This window comes from Camelina sativa, chromosome 8 (assembly GCF_030686135.1).
Source record: "Camelina sativa cultivar CO46 ecotype springtype chromosome 8, ASM3068613v1".
Lineage (NCBI taxonomy): Eukaryota > Viridiplantae > Streptophyta > Magnoliopsida > Brassicales > Brassicaceae > Camelina > Camelina sativa.
The window spans coordinates 29,929,952-29,953,057 of NC_141887.1; the positions used below are offsets into that span (position 1 = coordinate 29,929,952).

At 35.9% G+C, this 23,106-nt stretch overlaps 6 protein-coding genes across 6 annotated transcripts; 3 read left to right on the forward strand and 3 right to left on the reverse strand.

The window, feature by feature from the left end:
• The first annotated feature begins 453 nt into the window (after positions 1–453).
• Positions 454–2,479, forward strand: LOC104708965 (putative acetyltransferase At3g50280). Its single transcript, XM_010425620.3, has one exon. It carries the CDS (start codon positions 731–733, stop codon positions 2,165–2,167), a length of 1,437 nt encoding a protein of 478 aa, XP_010423922.1. The 5' UTR covers positions 454–730; the 3' UTR covers positions 2,168–2,479.
• Positions 2,480–2,951: 472 nt separating this feature from the next.
• On the reverse strand, positions 2,952–6,285 carry LOC104709996 (sulfoquinovosyl transferase SQD2). Its single transcript, XM_087460405.1, is given in 13 exon segments — positions 2,952–3,483; positions 3,485–3,496; positions 3,639–3,855; positions 3,951–4,007; positions 4,089–4,166; positions 4,255–4,342; positions 4,430–4,513; positions 4,607–4,662; positions 4,756–4,829; positions 4,940–5,057; positions 5,142–5,212; positions 5,368–5,434; positions 5,699–6,285. Coding segments are annotated over 13 exon segments (1,581 nt in total). The 5' UTR covers positions 6,094–6,285; the 3' UTR covers positions 2,952–3,219.
• A 4,974-nt stretch (positions 6,286–11,259) lies between these two features.
• LOC147940634 (uncharacterized) lies at positions 11,260–12,247 on the forward strand. Its single transcript, XM_087463411.1, has one exon. It carries the CDS (start codon positions 11,433–11,435, stop codon positions 11,871–11,873), a length of 441 nt encoding a protein of 146 aa, XP_087319537.1. The 5' UTR covers positions 11,260–11,432; the 3' UTR covers positions 11,874–12,247.
• Positions 12,248–12,493: 246 nt separating this feature from the next.
• Positions 12,494–15,615, reverse strand: LOC104708967 (uncharacterized). Its single transcript, XM_087463410.1, has 12 exons — positions 15,443–15,615; positions 15,255–15,313; positions 15,045–15,138; positions 14,764–14,813; positions 14,267–14,316; positions 14,042–14,150; positions 13,905–13,965; positions 13,769–13,821; positions 13,547–13,639; positions 13,372–13,435; positions 13,148–13,255; positions 12,494–12,872 (listed from the first exon to the last, which is right to left on the reverse strand). Exons 2-12 carry the CDS (start codon positions 15,279–15,281, stop codon positions 12,652–12,654), a joined length of 930 nt encoding a protein of 309 aa, XP_087319536.1. The 5' UTR covers positions 15,282–15,313; positions 15,443–15,615; the 3' UTR covers positions 12,494–12,651.
• Positions 15,616–17,409: 1,794 nt separating this feature from the next.
• Positions 17,410–21,307, forward strand: LOC104708968 (auxin transporter-like protein 1). Its single transcript, XM_087461499.1, has 9 exons — positions 17,410–17,769; positions 17,898–18,089; positions 18,265–18,453; positions 18,570–18,682; positions 18,799–18,982; positions 19,073–19,170; positions 19,762–19,969; positions 20,252–20,509; positions 20,908–21,307. The coding sequence occupies exons 2-9, from the start codon at positions 17,901–17,903 to the stop codon at positions 21,133–21,135; spliced, it is 1,467 nt and encodes a 488-aa protein (XP_087317625.1). The 5' UTR covers positions 17,410–17,769; positions 17,898–17,900; the 3' UTR covers positions 21,136–21,307.
• Positions 21,308–21,597: 290 nt separating this feature from the next.
• On the reverse strand, positions 21,598–23,072 carry LOC104768340 (uncharacterized). The gene has a single exon (XM_010492287.3). The coding sequence runs from the start codon at positions 22,966–22,968 to the stop codon at positions 21,718–21,720; it is 1,251 nt and encodes a 416-aa protein (XP_010490589.2). The 5' UTR covers positions 22,969–23,072; the 3' UTR covers positions 21,598–21,717.
• Positions 23,073–23,106: the final 34 nt, after the last annotated feature.

A 23,106-nucleotide genomic window follows, 5' to 3' on the forward strand; every position in this document is an offset into this window, starting at 1 on the left:
ATTTGTGTATAACTTATTTGTTTTTTATGCTTTTGTTGTTGTTAAAATTCTACGATTTCTAAACTAAAGACATTTGAGTTTTTGAGGTAAAAAACAAACAAACAAACAAAAACTTATACAATTTCGACGAAGCAAAAAGAATAGTGTTTGTAATTGTCTTTCGATTTGAAATTTCAAACAGAAAATTGACATGCATGTCTTTATAAAAATACCAAACTACAGTTATCTAACACATAAATGATAAAAACAAAACATATTCTCTGCTCGTGAAAACGAAGTTAACACTTTCTAAAATCGCTAGCTCAATGACAATGATCATTTATTTAGTAGGCATTACAAAAATTAATTAGAAAGCATTCATTCATTCTAAACTTATAATCGAGGTAAGAAGAATGTGCGATTGGTATAAGTTTTTTCATATAATTTTATAGGGTTAATAATAGTATAAAAAATATCACCGAAACTTTCATCTTAGTTTTATCATACTTCCAAATCTATTATATGATTATAGAGATAAAGAATTAAAAAAAAAAACAAAAAAAGAATAGGACAAAGAAGATATACATATATAGTAGTAGTAACCACCCAAGTTCATGAATCAAACCATAGGGTCCGGGTCCGACCACTATATAAACCCCTTTCCCCCATAACTCTTTTCTACTCCTCACCAATAGATACACCTCCCACTCTAATTTATCCTCATCTCAAATTTACAAAAAAGAAGAAAAAAATGCCAAATAGTTCAGTAACAGAAATTTCAAAATGCATAGTGCATCCGGAGAAGAAGTCCACCGTCTCCGATCTCCGTCTCTCCGTCTCCGATCTCCCTATGCTCTCATGCCATTACATTCAAAAAGGCGTCCTCCTCACTCGCCCTCCTTCTTCCTTCTCCTTCGACGACCTCGTCTCCTCACTCCGCCGTTCTCTCTCCTACACCCTCTCTCTTTTCCCCGCTCTAGCCGGTCGTTTCTCCACCAGTCCCGCCGGTCACATTTACATCGTCTGCAACGATGCCGGCGTTGATTTCGTCTCCGCTTCCGCCAAACGCGTGAGAGTCTCCGACCTTCTCGTCCCAGGTAAAGACGTTCCTCTCCTCTTCCGTGAGTTTTTCGTCTTCAAGCGTCTCGTTAGTTACAACGGCCACCACAAGCCTCTCGCCGCTGTCCAAGTGACGGAGCTCGAAGACGGTGTTTTCATCGGATGCACCGTGAATCACTCCGTTACAGACGGAACCTCATTTTGGCATTTCTTCAACACCTTCGCTGACGTCACCAGCGGCGCTTGTAAGATCAAACACCTTCCCGATTTCTCCCGCCACACCGTCTTCGACTCTCCGGCTGTTCTACGAGTCCCTCCCGGTGGTCCGCGTGTCACTTTCGACGCCGATCAGCCTCTCCGGGAGAGGATTTTTCATTTTAGCAGAGACGCCATTTCCAAACTCAAACAGAGGAGCAATCACAGAGTTAACGGAATCGAAACCAACGACGGAAAGAAATGTAACGGTAACGGAGATATTAACGGAAATATAACAACCGTTCTGGAGAGTATTTTGAAATCGGATGCGAATAGTAAGAATCATGATCGAACGGCTGAGATTTCGTCGTTTCAATCTCTCAGCGCTCAGCTATGGCGATCCGTTACAAGAGCAAGGAACCTCGATCCGAGCAAGACGACGACGTTTCGTATGGCGGTTAATTGTCGGCACAGGCTTGAGCCTAAGATGGATCCTTACTACTTCGGTAACGCGATACAGAGCATACCGACGTTGGCGTCCGCGGGAGATCTGCTGAGCAAAGATCTCCGGTGGTCCGCCGAACAATTACACAGAAACGTGGTGGCGCACGACGACGCGACGGTCCGACGCGGAATCGCTGCTTGGGAAAGCGATCCGAGGCTGTTCCCTCTGGGGAATCCGGACGGAGCTTCGATTACGATGGGGAGCTCGCCGAGATTCCCGATGTACGACAACGATTTCGGATGGGGAAAGCCATTAGCGGTGAGGAGCGGAGGAGCAAACAAATTCGACGGGAAAATCTCGGCGTTTCCCGGTAGAGAAGGGAACGGAAGCGTGGATCTGGAAGTGGTTTTGGCGCCGGAGACTATGGCTGGGATTGAGAAGGATGCTGAGTTTATGCAATACGTATCAGAAGTCACTTACGAGTGTTGAAAGCGACGCCGTTTTTGACTTGGTCGTCTTCTTCTTCTGATACAAAAGAAAAATAATAAAAATATCTAAAAGCTGATGATAGAGGAACTTGATGATGGCATGGCACTTTGAACGGTTGAGATTTATCCACAAATATTAGATATATCTTGATCTAAGAGCTGTGAAGCGACGGCGTCTTATGAGTCATAATACTTTTTTACTGGTCTTTTGTTGTTTCTCCTCCACTGGGCACGTTCTTAATGTGACCCTTATTGTTAATGTACAAAATCCCGTCTTTTTCATTTCGATAATGGAGCTCTTTTTTCTTCTTAATTAAATTAAACAAACCTGTAGAGTAGAGTAATCAATTTAGAAACTTTTACAGTATTAAGAAAAAAATAAAACTCCGACAAAATAATTGACCTTTGGACTATCTTTAATCGTATTGTTTGGGGACAAAGTAGGAATGGGACCCAGCCCATGCTTGTAGGTTGTCCACTTGTAACATAAGGCCCGATTCATTAGCGATTAATGGGCCTATTGATAGGATGGTGCGTCCTCCAGTGACTAGTATCGACCTTGTACACGTTTTGTTGTCGCCAACAACTAACAATTTGGTTTCTTTTTTCACTATGAATTTTCTGATAAGAGTTTGTCCATAGGTCCATAGAAACCAAATAGATTCAAATTATATGAAGTGTTAAGTTTTAAAACGTTGAAATTATTTGAAGTGTTTTCAACTATTGTCCATTGGGTTCGCTTCTTTCCTTTTCTTTTTACTAACAATGACATTTCATGTTCCTTATTTATTATGCAAAACAATACTTTTATTACATATAAATAAAAAAACACAAAAGTAGTGATCTAAAAAAAAATACACTAAAACCCTAAAGGCCAAACCAGGTTTTAAACCCCCTCTACTAGACATAAAAAGACATACTGTATATTACAATTTACAACATCAACTTATATAAGCAAATTCAAGTGTGTAAGATAAAAACAGATCATTAACCAAACAGAGGACTTTCAGCAAAAGAAACAATAAACGATCGATCAATTCTTCATTGCTTATCCTACACGTTAACTTCCGGCACTGGAAACAGTCGTTTAACCAACCAATTGATTGGTCCCAAAACCTGTACTTTCTTTTTCCTCCAGAACCAAATCGCTGCACTGTACTGTTCATTGCGTATCTTTGTCGTTGCTGCTCTCCAATCATATTTCTCCGTTTCTTCTCTTGCCGCCTTTCCAATGATCTCTCTTGTTTCACTGTCGTGCAATAGATTTTTCAGCTTTGTCACGCAGTCTTCAACATCTCCAGGGTTGAACAGAAAACCCGGTTTTTCCCTCCTAGAAACATCAGAATCAGAAATCAACAAGCTCAATATCACCTAATGTACTTTGGTTTGCCCATAACATAACAACATCAATATTTTTTATATGTGCAATGATTTGATTTGACAGCAAAATCTAGTTCAGATAGTTCACTGACCTGATCTTCAGGGATTATATCAGGGATTCCACCGGCACGGGCCGCAACAACAGGAAGTCCTGAAGCCATTGCCTCAAGAACCACAAGACCAAGTGTCTCTGACTCTGATGGCATCACAAACACATCTCCGCTTGCGTAGGCTTGTGAGAGTTCATCGCCTTGTAACATTCCAGTGAAAACAGCTGGCATTCCGGTAAACAACTTCTCAAGATCCTCTCTTTAAGAAAACCAAACAGATAAACAAAATTACAATGTTGTTGTCTATAGAAATCTTTAGATAACAGTATGACCAATCTTTAACAAAATTAGTACTTGTATGGTCCATCTCCAATGAAAGCAATCCGAGCTTCAGGTAATTTGTCCATTACACTGCACACAAATTTCTTAATTTTAGAATTGGATACACCACATAAAAGGAGGTAGTTCAGTATCAAGCTACAAAAATCTAACCTTTTTAGAAGCTCCAAACTCTTTTCTACGCCAATACGACCTACATGGATCACTAGTGGCTTTTCTGGTTCGCCATTGCTGTTAATAACAAAGCATTAAACATTAATTAGCAGGGAAAGTATCAATGGTATATAATCTACACAACAAAAGTTTATTCTATTTTTACCTCAGTCTTATACGCATTTCTTGAGAACGGAAACGGGGATTGAAGCTTTCTGAATCAACACCCTTATTCCAAAGTCGAAGTTGATTAGCTTCAAAATATTTAAAAGAAGAAGAAAATGTTAGTTTTAAACAATCACAAAGTTTGCTTGACAATGTAATGTTTTATCTCTCTTCACCTGCAGTTGCACCAGCTGCTATAAGATCTTTCCCAATGGCAGCAGAAGGAACTAATGTAAGATCAGCCGCTCTGTGAAGGAATCCTGATAAAAGCTTATTAAAGTTAGTTACATATCACATTACAATAACCAGATAAAAAAGAAGGGTTCGAAATTTGAGAAGCGTATTTTACATACTTATTATAGACCACATTGGTTTTACCAACCAACTAAAAGTGTATCTTGGGATGTATCTGCACATTAACACAAGATTAATCTTCAGAATCATTTCGATAAATCATGAGTTAGAGGACAACAATCTAAATGAGGCAGATAAAGAAACTTACACAGGGACGTGTGTGTGGTAAGACATTACTATAGGTACAGATAGCATTTTTGCAATTGCCAGAGCCCCAAAAACCTTAAAAATCGAGTCATAGAAAAAAACTAAAAAGGTCAAACTGTGGATTCTCAACTTCACTGTTGTGCTAATGTTTAAGTGATAGATGTGAGATTTCTCAAGGGCTTTACCATTATCCCGGGAGATGAAGCGTGTATTATGTCAGGCTTAAAACGTGCAATTTCAGAGATGATTCTTGGACTAAGCGCAAGAGAAAGGGGAACCTTTTGGTAATAAGGGCAAGGAAAGCTGCATAACAGAAGGAGAAATTAGCGATACTACCAAATTAAAAGCATCAATTGAGTATATTCAGTGAACTATAAATGTTGTCACCTTCTTGATCCAATGACTTTGGCTCCGTAAAACTCATCTGGAACACCTTCATGTGTGGTCACAACTATAACCTATGAAGCAAAACAGTTAAATCAGGTAAAGAAAGGGAATAGTTTTTCACTTTACACGTAATTCTAATTCTGGAACAGTTCCTCAAGTATAGTATAGCTCACTTTAGATCATACTAGAATTAGATACTTTTAAATTTAAGAAGAAAAGAACAAACCTCGTCTCCCATTTCACGCAGATACCTAATGAAATTCTGGAATCTGTTTTTGTAACCGGAGACATAGCTGCGGAATCAAATACAACAAAATCAACTTCAATTAAACTCCTCAGACATATATAAATCTGAATACTTTAAAAACTCAAAACCGGATACGAAATTTGGTTTTGGCGATCCCATCGTTGCTAAAGTTGTAGACTTTATTATTACAAATAATAACATCGAGAAAACAATACAGGAAAGTCAACTACTAATTAAGAATTAACACAATCCGTTATCACAGAGACATTTCGTCGATCACAAAGCAGGCAAGAGATAGACGACGACTTACGCAAACGGGGAAGGCTCGACAAAGAGAGCAATTCTCCTCGGCTTGGAGAGAGACTCAGGATCAAGAAGCGGAGCTTCAATCTCCGATTCGTCATCATCCCTGACTTCAGTAATAGTCATATCGTCCGACCCAGAAGCCGAAACAGCAGCGTCGTCCCTTCTGATCAGCTTAGTTTGTTTGCGAAGGAAGGTAGTGGGTGGTGGTACTCTCTGGTGGTGACACGAGGCACGAAAGGAGACAGGGGAATGGAGAACAAAAGAACACCTGGGAGAAGAACAAGTGGTTGCAAAGGAAGAAGAACAAGTGTTGTTGTTGGTGTTGATGATGGTCGTGCTAGGAAGCAAAGAAGGAGGAGGAGATAGAGAAAGATTTATAAAGAGAGAAGAACAGGTCATTGCTCTTTTTTTCTTCTTCTTTATAAATTATTAGTTTTGCTGAGGATTTGGGATGTGTCTCTGTTATTAATCGAATTTTTTTTTTTTTGTGTGTGAGGAGAGGGATCGAAGAAAGAATCTGAAGAAGACGAAAATGTTAAACAAATGGTATATCCTCTTTTTTCTGACGCTCAGATTTTAAGCATATGCTTCAATTTGATGTCTTTGTTCTCTGTGTACTTTTTATATAAATATATATCTTTTTTTAACTCGAAATATATCATTAATTTTTTTTTCCTTCTAAAATATCCAAAAACAATATTTCTAGAAATCTATTATAATTAATTTACTTTTTATAACTTTCCTTCTAGTTGTTAGCTGTTTCCGAGAACTTATCTTTTATTCATCGTTTAGATTCCTTTTTTTAAGTTTTAGATTCTAAAGATATTTTTATCTTTCATCGGCTTTCGTTGTGAACGTATTTCACAACGTAAAATTTCTAGCAGTATCAATAACATCAGATGACAAAAAAAAAAAATATATTTTTTGATGTATCAACTGGTTATTCTAGTATAAATCTATATATTATACGAAGTTAAAATCTGGTTCATAGCAATGTAAAGATACTAATCATTGTTGTTATGTTGTTGTATAATGGTTTTATTGCATATATAAATTGTAATTAAAAGATGGCAACACTTAAATAAAAGAGTGGTACCAATTTGAGTTTACCCCCTTCATAGTGATTGATATGGTGGTGCTATTATTATTATTACTAACGAGACAAAATATTTGAAGAAGCGGCCAACGAATTTGATTTTGGATATTTGTTAAGTGATTAAGGTGAATGAATGATTCTCTCCCAACATTATTTTATTACAAGCACATGTCCACACATATGGCGTTCTCCGACGATGATATTTTGAGAGACCCTTTCAATCATTTATATAACAACACATATAAGCCTATTTTTGTATAACGATCATGCATGCGCACCAAAATTCAATTCTCAAGAAGAAAACGCAATTTCTTTTTTTGTTAAATATTTACATTTTTATTCTTGTGCTAGTATATGTTTTGACGATGATGATAACAGGCACAAACTAACGTACTCCTCAAGACAAAAATTTGACATTGTTTTATCATTTGGTCAATAGACAATAGTTTTCGTTACGTATCATATCATTAGCCGCGCTAATTACTTCGAATATATCTATCTACTTACTTGTAGATCGATATAAACTTAAACTCAAATCAATACGCCAAGACAACCTTATATATGTTATTTTTATATTTCTGATAAATCAACGCCCAAAAAATAAAAAAGGATGGGACAAAAATAGAAACATGGTATCTGAAATCTATTCCATTGAATATTCGTCTCACAAATAAGCATCTTTATATGATATTTGTACACAACATACAAATTGCTTGGCTGTCCCATATGCATCATTTGCATGTGGAAGATCTATACTTGAAGAATAGTGTTTTTTCTCGATTACCAAATATAATTTATGATTTCTCCGGTTCTTTAATTCTTTCTTTAAAAAGTTAGCACATACAAAAACGTATTGTTCCTCCATATATATCAAATTTTTACATAACAGAAAAACGTCATATGATTTAAATTACTATTTACTCAATGACAACATGATTGCTTTCAATATTTCTGATGACATATTATTGTTTAGACTTTTTAATACAAAATCAGAAAATCGTATGACATGATGAATTGATGATGATCCATATATATATAGCTATTACACTAAATAGGCTAACTTGGGCCCATATTATTTTTAATGCAACGTTCCTTCGGCCCAAATAAATATGACTCAGAAAACAAATATAGAATTACAGAAATATAGTATAATTTGAGAATATCATTATTTACCCTTATCCCTAAATGAATAGTATTTTTAAGGGGTTAGGGTTACAATTTATTTAGTGGTCGATGGTTACTATTCATTTAAGGGTTAGAGTTATTATTTATTTTAGGGTTTAGGGTAACTATTCATTTAGGGGTTAGTGTTAATATAGGTGTTAGGGTAACTATTCATTTCGGGGTTAGGGTTACTATTCATTTTAGGGTTTATGGGTACTATTCATTTTAGGGTTTAGGGTTACTATTTATTTAGAGGTTAATGTTAATTTAGGGTTTAGGGTTACTATTCATTTAGGGTTTAGGGTTACTATTCATTTTAGGGTTTAGGGTTACTATTCATTTTAGGGTTAGGGTTACTATTTATTTAGGAGTAACAATTTATTTAGGGGTACGGTTACTATTCATTTAGGGATTATGGTTATTTCTCTTTTTAAGGTTACTATTCATTTAGCGGTTAGGGGTTAGTATTTATTTAGGGGTTAGGGTTACTATTCATTTAGGGGTTATGATTACTATTTATTTAGGGGTTAGAGTTACTATTCATTTTAGGGGTTAGGGTTATTATTCATTTTAGGGGTTAGGGTTACCATTCATTTAGGGGTTTGGGTTACTATTCATTTAGGGGTTAGGGTTACTATTCATTTAGGTGTTAGGGTTACTATTCATTTAGGGGTTAGGGTTACTATTTATTTAGGGGTTAGGGTTACTATTTAATTTGGTGTTAGGGTTACTATTCATTTAGGGGTTAGGGTTAGGGTTACTATTTATTTTAGGGCTTAGGGTTATTATTCCATTAGGGGTTATGGTTATTTCTCTTTTTAAGGTTACTATTCATTTAGGGGCTAGGGTTACTATTCATTTAGGGGTTAGGGTTACTATTTATTTTAGGGGTTAAGGTTACTATTTATTTTAGGGGTTAGGGTTACTATTCATTTAGGGGTTAGGGTTACTATTTATTTTAGGGGTTAGGGTTACTATTCATTTAGGGGTTAGGGTTATTATTCATTTAGGGGTTAGGGTTAGGGTTAGTATTCATTTAGGGGTTAGGGGTACTATTCATTTTAGGGGTTAGGGTTAGGGTTACTATTCATTTTAGTGTTTAGGTTACTAATCATTTAGGGGTTAGGGTTCCTATTTATTTAGGGGTAACTATTTATTTAGGGGTTATGGTTATTTCTCTTTTTAAGGTTACTATTCTATTCATTTAGCGGTTAGGGGTTAGTGTTACTATTCATTTAGGGATTAGGGTTACTATTTATTTTAGGGGTTAGGGTTACTATTCATTTAGGGGTTAGGGTTACTATTCATATAGGGGTTAGGGGTACTATTCATTTTAGGGGTTAGGGTTACTATTCATTTAGGGGTTAGGGTTACAGTTACTATTCATTTAGGGTTAGGGTTACTATTCATTTTGGGGGTTAGGATTACTATTCATTTAGGAGTTAGGGTTACTATTCATTTAGGGGTTATGGTTACTATTCATTTATGGGTTAGGGTTACTATTCATTTAGAGGTTAGGGTAACTATTCATTTTAGGGGTACGGTTACTATTCAATTAGGGGTTAGGGTTAGTATTCATTTAGGGGTTAGGGTTACTATTCATTTATGGGTTAGGGTTACTATTCATTTTAGGGGGTTAGGGTTACTATTCATTTAGGGGTTAGGGTTACTATTCATTTTAGGGGTTAGGGTTACTATTCATTTAGGGATTAGGGTTAGAGTTACTATTCATTTAAGGTTAGGTTTACTATTCATTTTGGGGGTTAGGGTTACTATTCATTTTGGGGTTAAGGTTACCATTCATTTAGGAGTTATGGTTATTTTTCTTTTTAGGGGTTAGGGTTAGTGCTACTTTTGTTTAGGGGTTACTATTCAGTTTAGGGGTTATGGTTAGTGCTACTTTTATTTAGGGGTTAGAATTAGTTTTAGGGTTTAGATTTAATATTTATTTTAGGGTTTAGGGTTTATGGTTATTATTCATTTAGAGTTTAGAGTTACTATTTATTTAGGGTATAGGGTTACTATCATAGGTTTACTATTCACATAGAGTACATAGTATAAGTAAACAAAAATCTGAGAATAATGTATTTTCAAATGAAACTTACAAAACAAATAACTGTTACGAACTTAAGCTGAGTTATTCCGATTGGTTAGAAAGTACTGTTTTAAACTCTTATTACATCTTAAGTTGAATTATTCTTTAACAAAGGTGTTAATTTTATCTGTTATGAGACTTCTCTTTCATATTTTTCTTTTCTTGACATAATCAAACTTTTGTGTAGTTTAGTCTTATATATGATAACTAGATTAGGACCCATGCTCTAGCACATGTTGAAATTCTTTTTATTTATATTATAATTTTAGAATAAAATATAATTTATATGATTATTTTTAAAAGTTTTTGGATAAAACATTATGCAATAAAATCATATGCTAAATATAATGACTTGAAAAAATACCTATTTTGTAAGTTTTATATTATTAATTTTGTAATTTTATATATGAGTGGTTATGTTTGTTGTTTGTTTTTATTTTAATTTTTAATATGACTCTTGCTTAGATAAGATTTTATTTTTAGTTGCACAATAAGATCTCGGAAATCACGATTAAATGTAACTAATTGCAAAGATTTTATTCCTTTTTACGCCTAAGAATATATTTTTATGTCTAACAATATATATTTTGTAACAATACATGAAATACTAAATATTTTATTTATGAAATTGTATAAATCATTAGAATATTCTCTTTAAGAAGATTCTTTGGGATATTTTTAAGTGTATTCATATAGCTCACAGATTGACCGATTAATCTATAGCATTTATTGTAACCAACCTATATTTAATGTATAACCTATTTTATAACCAACTCATAAAAATTATTTCCGTTTTATTGTACAGGGGTTGAATGGGAAACATTGGAGGGTAGGACGTAGGGCCCCTAATATTTCACCTAAGAAAACATGAGTACAATATGGTGACAAGATGAGAATCATTCTGATTTTTGTTTTTTTTGGTTTTCTTTTTGTATTATATATTTAATCATAAATTTACTCTTTACTTCAAACCTTTTCCCTCGTCTTATTTTGAGTCTTTGACTATCAGTTTAATTTGGACTAGAATAGTCGCATCGCCTTTGTAGTAATTTCTCAACCTAATTAAAAAACAAAAAAATAATAAGAATCAATTAAACAAATTTTGTTGTTCCAAACACATCGTATTGTAATTGGTTATATAAGTTATATAACTTATACGAGTATAATTTTATATATAAACAAGTAACTTGTTCTAATTTTCCATTTTACTTTCTTAATAATTCATCCCTAATTCATCAACACATCACACTTCTACCTCCCATAAATACTCGTCAAAACCTCTCTCACGTCTCCATTTATTTTATTCTCTCTCTCTTTCTCGGTGTCTCCCCTCTTGTACTCTCTGTCTTCGGGACATTCATCGATAAAGTATCAGACAAGAATATGGCTCGAAGAGGATCCAAAAGAGTGAGCTTTAGTCCGGAATCAGAAGAAGCAAACGACGAACTAATCTTTCCAACACACACCGGTCTCAGCTCATCATGGCATGGTCGTCGGAGGGTCGTCGTCGGAATTCTCAGTTTTGGCGTCAGTAGCTCGCCGGCAGCAAGGAGATTGCTCCGGCGTATAGGAGCAGGAGTCGGTAAAACGTTTCGTTTTGTATCTTTCGGCAAGAAGAGTAATAACACGAATACGACACCGTCGTCTTCGTCTTTTTCTTGCTCTTCCTCATCTTACTCTTCGTCGTCTATTTATCTGGCCAAGTCAAAGTCTCTAAACGAATCGGAGTCTCACCGTGCAGAAGCTATTGAGGACTGCATCGAGTTCTTAAACTCTTGCTCTTCTATGTCGAGATCAAACTCGATCTCCACGTGGTCTTGCTAAACTACGGGTTTGACCCGATTCAGGTTCGGATTCGATCGACAAAGCTTCAAAATTATTATTATTCTTATGTAATGTAAAAGATTTGAAATTTTAGGGTTGCGTGTAGATGATCAGTTGCTTCAGTTAGCTAGTGACTACTTAAAAGGTTATAATTCTTCGATCTTTTTCCTTCTTTTTAAAAGTTTCGTAACAAACTCTAAACCAAAGTTTTCTTTTGTTTTTTTTAATTGTTACCAAATTGTCACTTCTTGGCAACAATATACTCGACATGCAGTAGATAAATCAAATATGTATAGGACATTTGGATTGTTATCGTTTCAACATGGATTAGATGTTATGACGTTATTTATTTAAATTATCATGTTGGTTTCTAAGTCGTACCGTTCACATCTCTGTTTACTTTTTCTTTTCCAAGTTGTGCATCTTTCGAATATCACAAAACCATTAATCCTACGCAAAAACATTAGTTTTATAGAAACTAAAAAAAAAAAACAAAGTGGACCAGTTAGGAATTCAAAAAGAGAGGTCGAAATCAAAGGACCATAAGACTGAAAAAGCTTCTTCTTTTTTGATCCAATATTTTGATTTCTTCCTAGCAGAGAAAGTTAAAAGTAACAATATTTAACTTGAAATTCTGATTCTTGTATATTTTTTAAAACATAAAAGCTCATCATAACAATCATTTAAGCGTTATAGGAATTGTAGGTCCCTGAACTCTACAGGCTTTTAAAGAATCCAATGAAAAGTTTGTTTAGTTTTCTTTATTTTGTATCAAACCTCAAGAGTTGAAGCTTTGTGCTGAAGCTTTCTTGAGCTCAAGAGCTCGTTTATAAGGTGGTGCGATCGGAGGTTGAATCGGGTCCAAACTCTGGTATGAAGATCCATCTGCTTCTTTAGGGAGTGGGTAAGACCGGTCTGAGTCGTAACCGGTTAAGTCACCACATGCCAAGAATGGTATATAAACTTTGTTGGGTCCTTCAAGCCAACCACTGCTGCAATCTGCAGAGTACCAAGAAAATAGAAAAATCTTCAGAAAAGTATCAAAAAAATAAAAGTAAAAATTAAAATATTCTCTTTTTGAAGCTGACGTGATACTAAAGAACATTTCTTTGTCTTGCCCAAAAAAGGTTAACTTCACATGAAGAGAGCATTTTAGGTGAGCGTTAGGTTGAGGAAGAGTAATTTGAAAGTGTACTACTCAACACTGCACACGTTAGTTGTGTCTAACTTGAAGAGATTCATATTTTTTAAAGTGAAGTTATTAGATTTTTTACCGAGATCGCTTCCACCTGAAGGGCTGCCGACTTTCTCCAAGAGACGGTGCAGGTCTCCCGGGTTAAATCCTTCTGGTGGAGCATAATTTTCGCAGACAGCAAAAGCCTCTATAGAAACAGAGTAATGAAATGCAATCAGAATTTCCAAGGAAAATCAACATTTACATCTAAACCCTTGAGTAAGGAAATCATATATGCACATGTGAAAGTTGTATTCTTTTTACCTATACTCGAATTGCGACTGCTTTTCGGTTTCGCAAAAGTTACAGTTGGGAAAAACAACTTCAGCTACAAATAAGAGGAATAAAACTATATCAGTAAAAGCAACAGTAAACATTGTGAGCACAACATCTAAGCTTACTTGACAGTTAAATTCATGAGCACAACATCTTAACTTACTTGACAGTACAAGAGACTTGTATCTTTCCCGCGGAATATCTTTGCGATAAATTTTCCACCTTCTTTAAGAACATGGGTTACAATCGTTAAGCCCTGACCAAAAAAGATCTTGTTTGTTATTTGTTATTATTCATGATCATATCATCATAAGCTTCAGGTTAATGCTAAATTTTGTTCTAACACGACACACCGATTCTTATAAACAGAGGCCAAGAAACTTACCGCTAGAATTAGTTGAGACTGGACAAATTCATCCATGTCATGCAAACCGGTAACTGCAGACCAAATTGTAAAAGGCGTTATATTGATAGCATGTAAAAACTGTACGGCCAAACAGACACTATATACACTGTTTTACCATCTGGAGCACCATCACAGACAACCAGGTCCGCTTTGCAGCCATCAAAGTGTCTAATGACCTTAAGAAAAACCGAAAATCAGTAAGCCACAGAAAAAGAGTCAAACTCTATGAGATAGGGGTCGAGAAATTTTTACCACTTCAGCAGTCCGAGCATTAGTTATGTCCCCTTGAACCTGGATGACACCTTCAATTGGAGCCATAGGCTGCAAATCTATGGCCACTATAAGAGGAAGATCTCCTTCTCTGCATAGTATTACAGCAGCAACAAATCAGTTCAACAAGTGAATTATTGAACTAGCACAATTAGACAACTAAAGAGGAGAAACAGAGTGTGATAAATTAAGAAGTATAAAACTTACGTTGACTCAGCGGAAGACTTCGCAGGACGATATAATTGACGACTCAAGACCTATAAATTAAGTGCACTGATAAGATTCAACACGTGTTCTCTTAATTTTATCCACTTAAAATCGAGGAACAAGCTATAACCTAAGAAAAAAACAACCAAAGAATCTTGAAATGAATTTTCTAGAGCATCCCCTGCTCTCTCAAGTCAATTTCCCCATGTCTATCTCTTACTGTTTTCCTCTATAGTACACTAACCGAGCTACGTTGTCAGCTAACTGAGATTGCAACCCAATCACAATCCTGTGCAAAGAGATCACAGCAGTGATAAAATAAACCCTAATAATCTCAATAGCTCTCTAATTCAAGCTTTAGACTTTTCTGAACATTTGTTCTCTTCTTCTATGCAAAATCGTTGGCGGTAGTTAACTAGTTATAATGCACACATAAGAGATCTGCTAACTAACTAAGGCAATTCACATTATTCCCAATGTGAATAAAATAAAGTGACCTGACTCCAGCTACCAGGTGCAGCACATAAATCTACAACCCTCTTCACTCCTGCACATAGGCAAAAGACAAAAGTTGGGAAGTTTTAAGTGGTCATTCTTTAATATGTCACATTGTTGAGCTGCAAAGTGTACTGCATTCATTCAATAAATAGTTTTTGACTAAGATCTCGTCAGATCAGACTTTGGAGACTGTGGATGAGGGTTAATGTAAGACAATTCACTGACGTGGTAATTCCAAATGGGTCAAACAAATAAAAAGACTTAAAATTCAGAGATCCACCTTCAAAAATGTTGAATTCTTCATCAATCTGAAGAAGCTTAAAAGCACTTCTCGCACGCCATCCTTCTTCTTTAGCTTTACGATAGTAAATATCCTACAAACAATTGGTCAATGCACTATTAAAACCAACCCACGAGTTTAGTAATCTCCACCCGAGAAATGTGCTGTATTTAAGCTCTAATACCCAAATAAATTTCAATCAAGGCATACCCTTTTATCCCGAGAAGCTTTTCCCATGTCTTCTATCAGAAGATAAATGAATTGGTTAACTGCAATGAACACAAAAGGTCAGCAAAAAGGAAGCGGCAGAGATAAGTCAAGCCAAAAGAGTGTCTTAGAGGCATTCTATCGAACACGTTAAGGGCACTCTGTAAGAGAGACTATTTGGATATTATTACCTCGATATACTAGAAGAACCCACCAAGTTATCGCACAAAAATACAGCAGCAACTACCTAACTGAAGAAGAAGAGTAACACCAAAAGCAGAATTTTAAGCTGGAGCCAAGTGAAGGGAAGGAAGGAGACTTCTCTTTTCTTCTTCTGTAGTTTTTGATCTGTGCCCTAACCAATACGACGAAATAAGAACGTTTTCGTCCTTGTATGTTATTGGGCCCAAGCCCAATAATTAATAAATAGGCCCATTAAAATTTCAATGAGTTTAATTTTATTTTAGCTTTTTTTTTTTTTTTTTTTTTTGTTTAATACCAGAAATAGCAGTGGATTCCTCCTAACACATCCATCCCGAGGGCATTGGGTGCGAATCTTGTTAAGGAAAATCACATCCATTTGATTGATTTAATATTTGGATGTTACTTGTATTGTTGTGATTATAAACAGTCACTACTACTAACTAACCCACTCTAATCTAACGGACAATATTCATTATAACTTTTCATAGAGAGAGATATTAGCATAAGTTATGGAGTAAGGGGATGCATAAAATCTTTGCAAGTAATAATGAAGAAATAGATACCTTTCAATGAATTGATATGCCAACAATATGAATTTGGTCGGTCGATCTCATGTAATGGTCTCACTTCACATAACCATATCCCGTAGACGTTTGTCTTGTCTCCCACCCACTTTTATATCATAATCTTCTACAAGATTTTTTTTCCATTCTCAATCTCTTTTTTTTTTTGTTCATCGCCTAAATAATTTTCGAATTTTACTATTCTTCTAAATGGTGACCACTATGAATATGTAATTTCCCCACAATGTACAGAAGAATTGAAAAGAAAAAAAATTGCTAAACTTACATAAAAGAAAAAAATCAATGTGATAATTAATAAAATCTTGTTTTGTACTTGTGCTTTATATTGTGAACTACGTTGAGTCGAAGAATCAAATCAAGAGAAAATCAAACTGGAAAGCTGCTTCTTTCAAGTCTCGGTCCATCTGAAAAGACCCAAAGGCATCAAAGTCCATTTCTTATTCTGTGTTGCTCATAACGCACTAAAAAGCCCATAACTTAAGTATTCTTTTTTTCTTCTTCCTAATGTAATTTATGTAAATATGGTTTCATACATAATACATTCGTACCCATGACGACGACACTCTGAATCATATGTTCTCACATATCCTACAACTTTTTTTTTTTTTTTTTCAGTTTTTTGCCACTTAAAAAGACATAGTAGTATTCTTTAATCAGTTCAATGCTCGAATCCAAGATTAGTTAAGGGATATATAAGTTTGCAAAGATGATAATGATTATAGGATCCGACGGTACAGAAATGGAGAGTCCACAGAGAATAAGTGGAAGCACGCGTAGAGGAACATGAACAGAGGGATTACGCTTTGATGACGCGCGTAATATTTGCTGTGAACGCGTGAAGTTTACTTTCTTAATGGGTTCGCTCGGCTCAAGCCGACGCTAATATTATTACACTGTCACTTTCACTCCCATCTCTTCCATCTACTTTTCTTTTCTGTTTTTTTCATTCTTGATTTTAGGGAATAATTAACAAGAAATTTTTGAAAAATATGTTATCGAAATATCTATGTGCACTAAGAAGTAACCACCAACAGAACAAAAGAAATGTGCACTTAAAAGTGTCAAAATTTTTGTGTATGGATTAACAAAATATGATAATAGAAATATTTTGTGTAGTGAACACTCTGAATATGACAAGTGCTTAAAAACCAATAAGTTAAAATTTCATAAAACTACGTGACCGGTCAAAAAAACTACTACTAAAAAGGTCGTAAAAACCATACTGTTAGTATTTGGTAGTTCCGCATATTCCCAAAACCAAAACCATGGATGATTAGATTACCACATTTATTCGAATTTTATCTAAACTTTTAAAACAGTGTGCAAAGAGACGATTTTTAAATACACAAGTCAGTCCAAATGATGGAATCATATAGAAGCAGGTAAAAAGAAAGAAGAAATAGAAAAAACTTCCTGCTTTTATGCTCTCTCTCTCTCTCTTTTTCTTTTACCTCTCTCTGAACATACACTTATAACAAAGGCGGCCGCATTAAAAGTTCAAAACAGAGCATTTTTGTTTTAATAAGTAGACTTCTTCGTTATTACACTACTCTCCTACTCACTCACCATTCTTAAAGAACCAGAGCTTTTCACTCTATATCTCTCTATCTCTCTGTCTTTGTGGCTCTCTTTATCATTTATTAAAGACTCTGCCTTTTGCTTCGGAGGTTGGAGAACGAGACAGAGCTAAAGTCTCTGTGTTTCCTCTCAGACAAAAAGGAAAAAAATAGGTAAGAGCTTAAAGACAAATTTTTCTTTCTTCAAAAGATGATATCTTTTATAATCAAGAAAACCTTTTCAATTATTTATATATTTTTTCGAGACATAACTTTCTTTGTGTAAACATATTAATCGATAGCTAATGTCGGGTGAGAAACAAGCGGAGGAGGCGATAGTGGTCTCCGGGGAGGATGAGTTGGCCGTTAGAAAAGTGGAAGATTCAACGGCGGAGGAGGTTATAGACCACGGCGGCGATGGATTCAGTATGAAGAGCTTCCTCTGGCATGGCGGGTCCGCTTGGGACGCTTGGTTTAGCTGTGCATCCAATCAAGTAAGTACATTAATAATTACTTTTATAAATAAATAAACAAAAACAAAGGTTTCTTTATTATAATAAGACCAAATTACTCTTTTCTGTTTGTCCTAAATGTTTTTTTTTTTTTTTTCATAAAACATTCTTGAAATAAATAATAATAAGGTTTGTATTAAAAAAAAAATGGATGCAGGTGGCACAAGTGCTGTTGACACTACCGTATTCGTTCTCGCAGTTGGGAATGTTATCAGGAATATTGCTTCAAATATTCTATGGGTTAATGGGATCTTGGACTGCTTATCTCATCAGTGTTCTTTACGTCGAGTATCGTGCCCGTATGGAGAAACAAGAGGCCAAATCCTTCAAAAACCACGTTATTCAAGTAATTTCTTCCTTATCTATATATAGTATTTTAGTTTAACATACTTGATTTCAATCCCATGTATGTATATACTGAATTGAATTGCATGTTTTGTTTCCATAAAAAAAAATGGGAAGTGGTTTGAAGTGCTTGATGGACTGCTGGGTCCGTACTGGAAAGCAGCGGGGCTCGCATTTAATTGCACCTTCTTGTTATTCGGATCAGTCATCCAGCTCATTGCTTGTGCTAGGTACTTCTTCCTTTTTTTACCACTTTCTTTTTCTTTTCAATCTTTTAAATTTATAATCTAAAGGGGACAAATAATTTTTTTAAAGCCATATAACATAATTTGATGTGGTGGTGCAGCAATATATATTACATAAACGATAGGTTAGACAAGAGGACATGGACTTACATATTTGGTGCTTGTTGTGCCACTACGGTTTTCATACCATCTTTCCACAATTACCGTATTTGGTCTTTCCTCGGCCTTGCCATGACCACCTACACTGCTTGGTACCTTACCATCGCTGCTTTTCTCCATGGCCAGGTATGTCATCTATCAACTCGCTTTTTCCAATTTGGAAAACAATGAAACAATAGAGGCTTAAACCGGGTGTGAGATCTGTTGGTTTTGTAGGCGGAAGGTGTGACACATTCCGGTCCGACCAAGCTTGTGTTGTACTTTACCGGTGCCACCAACATCCTCTATACCTTCGGTGGACACGCTGTGACCGTGTAAGTCTTTTTATTAATTTTCTCATGCATTGTCTAATTGGCCAAAAAAGAAATTAAAGAAACTAAAAAGTCTATCTAGGTTGTTAATAGTGATGCATTCCTAAAATATAATTGAATAAAGCATTCTATAATTTATTTTTTCACATACACCATTGTTTTTTTGCAAATATTTTTTTTATAAATAGTAATTACTCTGAAGATCATATTTCTTCTTTTAAAAATACTCATCTCTTTTAGCTTCTATATATGCAGCTTTTGCCGGTTGCTTTAGGTTCTGTACTAAACGCACAAACAGACAAAATCATTATTACGAAATAAATAAAGACAAATTTACCAGAAAAATTCTATTTACCTTTTTAACACACTAGCTAGTAGTAGCTAGTATACACTACTAAAAAAGAAAAGTTCTTTTTTATAAAATATTTTTACGATCATTGGAAATCTTATCTATACGTTACGTAACCACAGTGGTTGGACCGGACGGCCAATCTCTGGCCGGACCCATGGATCCAACATTTAAGACTTTTATGCCATTTTCCTTTAACATGGTATTCTTTAGTTTTAAATTTTTTAGAAAATTAAAAATTGCAGGGAAATAATGCATGCGATGTGGAAACCAAGGAAGTTTAAGAGCATCTACTTGATGGCGACCCTGTACGTCTTCACGTTAACGCTTCCGTCAGCCTCCGCCGTCTACTGGGCTTTCGGCGACCAGCTTCTCAACCACTCAAACGCTTTCTCTCTCCTCCCTAAAACGCGTTTCCGTGATGCCGCCGTCATCCTCATGCTCATCCATCAGGTTCCTATCGTAACTTAATACATATGTAACATGATCCGTCCACAATATGCATTAATGGTTTGTCCAAGGACATGCTTTCATATACTATACGATACCGGTCCATCCCAAGAACATTATTCTCTTTCGCAATGAAATTAATACTATATATAACGAATCATCTTATTATATATAGGTTACATGGATGGACCAATGCGTTAACCATTTGATTAAAATTGATTATAACATTTTTATAAATGAAAATGTTTATAAGTACTTAATGAATGTTTTTTTTCTTGTATACAGTTCATAACATTCGGGTTTGCGTGTACGCCATTGTACTTCGTATGGGAAAAAGCGATCGGAATGCACCACACGAAGAGCATATGCCTAAGAGCGCTGGTGAGGCTACCGGTGGTGGTACCGATATGGTTCTTAGCCATCATTTTTCCGTTTTTTGGGCCAATAAACTCGGCAGTTGGAGCCTTACTAGTTAGCTTCACCGTTTACATCATCCCTGCCTTAGCCCACATGCTCACCTACCGCACCGCCTCTGCCCGCCGGGTATTACCTATATTCCTGTCTCGCTTACATTTTTACCATTCCTCAGCTATAATGTAGATTTTATGAATTCAGTGGATGACATACATTTATTTCATTAGATAGATACTAGTTTTGAATAGATCGATACCCCCAAAAAATGGGAAAAATTATTGGAGGAGAGAGAGATTGAGATATAAAATAGGTAGAGTGTTATGAGCTGGCTTATACTTTTGCATTTAATCCCAAATCAATGAGGTAGGTCCGTATGGTATACAATGTGACCATTATTACAATTGACTAGTTTATAAATGTCTCTAACATATATTCTCGTTGATGATTAAATAAGTAGATTGGTTCATGCAAAGATATACGATGTATTGATTTGTTTTTTTCTTGATACGTACGTGATGATGTGGCAGAACGCGGCGGAGAAACCACCGTTCTTTTTGCCTAGCTGGGTCGCAGTCTACGTGATAAACGCTTTCGTGGTGGTTTGGGTCCTAGTTCTCGGGTTCGGGTTTGGCGGATGGGCTAGCATGACCAACTTCATAAGACAAATTGACACTTTTGGCCTCTTTGCCAAATGCTATCAATGCAAACCGCCGCCTCCTGCTCCGATCACCGCTGGAGGTCACCACCGCCGTTAAATCAAGCAGCCGCTAATGACGTGTGCAAGTGTGATTGAACCCTTTTTCGTATGTATAAAAAGGATATATATATCTATATTTTAGCTATAAATTAACCATGTTAAAGAAATTTGAAATTCGGTTTAAACTCACGTGATTAGCGTAACGAGCTGGTGCCTTTTGGTGTTTGTCACGTGCTAATCTTCAAGTTTTATGACAAGACTAATATGTCTTCCTAAACAGGTAGAAAACAACTGGATGCTGACAAAATGGTTATCATTTTAATCAATCAGCCAATCTGTCATATTTGACTCCCCAGGACAATAGTACACGGTTCTTTTTATTTCCTCCAATTTCGAATTTTCCTATGGCAAAGTATGAGCGAGTGCAAAGATGAAAAGCAACTTATCGAATTTTCGAATACAAGTGCTAGGGTTCTTGATGTGAAACCTAGCAGGCTTATATAGGCCCAACGTAAGAATATTGGGCTTTAAATCGATGGCGATTTGTTTACTCTTATTGGGCTTTAAATAGGATTTTAAGTTCTTTATTTACAAGAAGTTATCAACAGTGTGTGTGTGATGAACAAATTCAAACAAAAGACTATAATGCAGAACCAATTTCACAGAAGATGCAGTGCTCTGAAACCAGTTTCCACATGGCACTTCCCTGTTCAATTTCATACTTCTTGCTAAACTTATTCCACAGATGCAAACCATAGCCACTCCTCTGCATATGAAGAAGCTTGACTTTTACCCATCTCGAATCTTTCTCTGTTTTAGCCACTCTGAACAACTTCTTAATCTCGAGCCAGTTTACCGAATAGAACGCTGAAGGTCGCATGACGGTGAAGTTATAGCCACTAGAACCTTCCACGGCTCTAGCCACTCGAGAAACAAGGTACGGTCCATTGTATCCCCATATGTTTCCATTGAAAGTCTTAGCGAATTCTTCGATGAATTTGAGTAAGAGAGGATGGTTCTTGTCGAATATTAGTACCGCGTTGTTCAGTCTTGTCCAATTTGTCGACGAAGGATCAAGAGTTTGTGCTCCAATCACGTTTCTAAGACCTTTGAAGCTTTTCAGAACAATCATGTCCGTGTCTAAGTAAACACCTCCATATTTGTACAAGTATGCAAGCCTCATGAGGTTTGAGAGATTCTGAGCTAAAGATATCTTCCCGGGGTCTCTTTTACCCGTCTTTATTTCCTCGAGCCATGATTCTCCGGCGGTTCCTTTGAGTAGAAAAGACAAATCCGGTGTGACTGCAATAACTTTGTAACCACGATCAAGAAACGGTTTCAAGATTGTATAACCTTGAGGAGAATCCAAGGTTGCGGATAGGATCATTAAGCAACCACGAGGATGAGACTTAAAGACACTTTCAATAGCTAATACCTCTCTTTTGCCGAAGAACTCTGCAGATGATATCCATGTCATGACGAAGTTGACTTCACATCCATCACCGACAAACTCAATAACCCTCTTTTGAAACTTCTCAGACAAGTTATCTCCACTAAAAATCTCAATAACTTGGAGTTTCTCTTTGGTTTTCAGATTAGGAGATTGCATCATTTGTTGTGCATATTGTTGCTTGATCGGATTTTTCCTTTCACCATCCTTCTCAGAGCTTAGAGGTAAGTGTGGAATCACTCTTTTGATCTCTATCTTCACCTCTGAGTAATCATCACTCCGCAGTTGCATCGAGAAATTAGACATTCGAACCAACGTTGTAACCAAGATCAGAGCTATAAAAGTGATCGAAAACACAGTGAAAAGTGGTGATGATGCCGATTGGTTTAGCCGTCTGTGATCAATCATTACTGTGAATCTCTTCTCTATATCATGATCCATGAAAAAAAAAAAAAAGCAGAACTGAATTGGAAACCAGAAAAGAAAAAGAGAAAACTTTAGATAGATGAGAAAGAGACCACTTTTGAGTTCTATGTGTGTATGTTTGTTTTATCTCTTGTTTTAACTTGTTTTGACCAT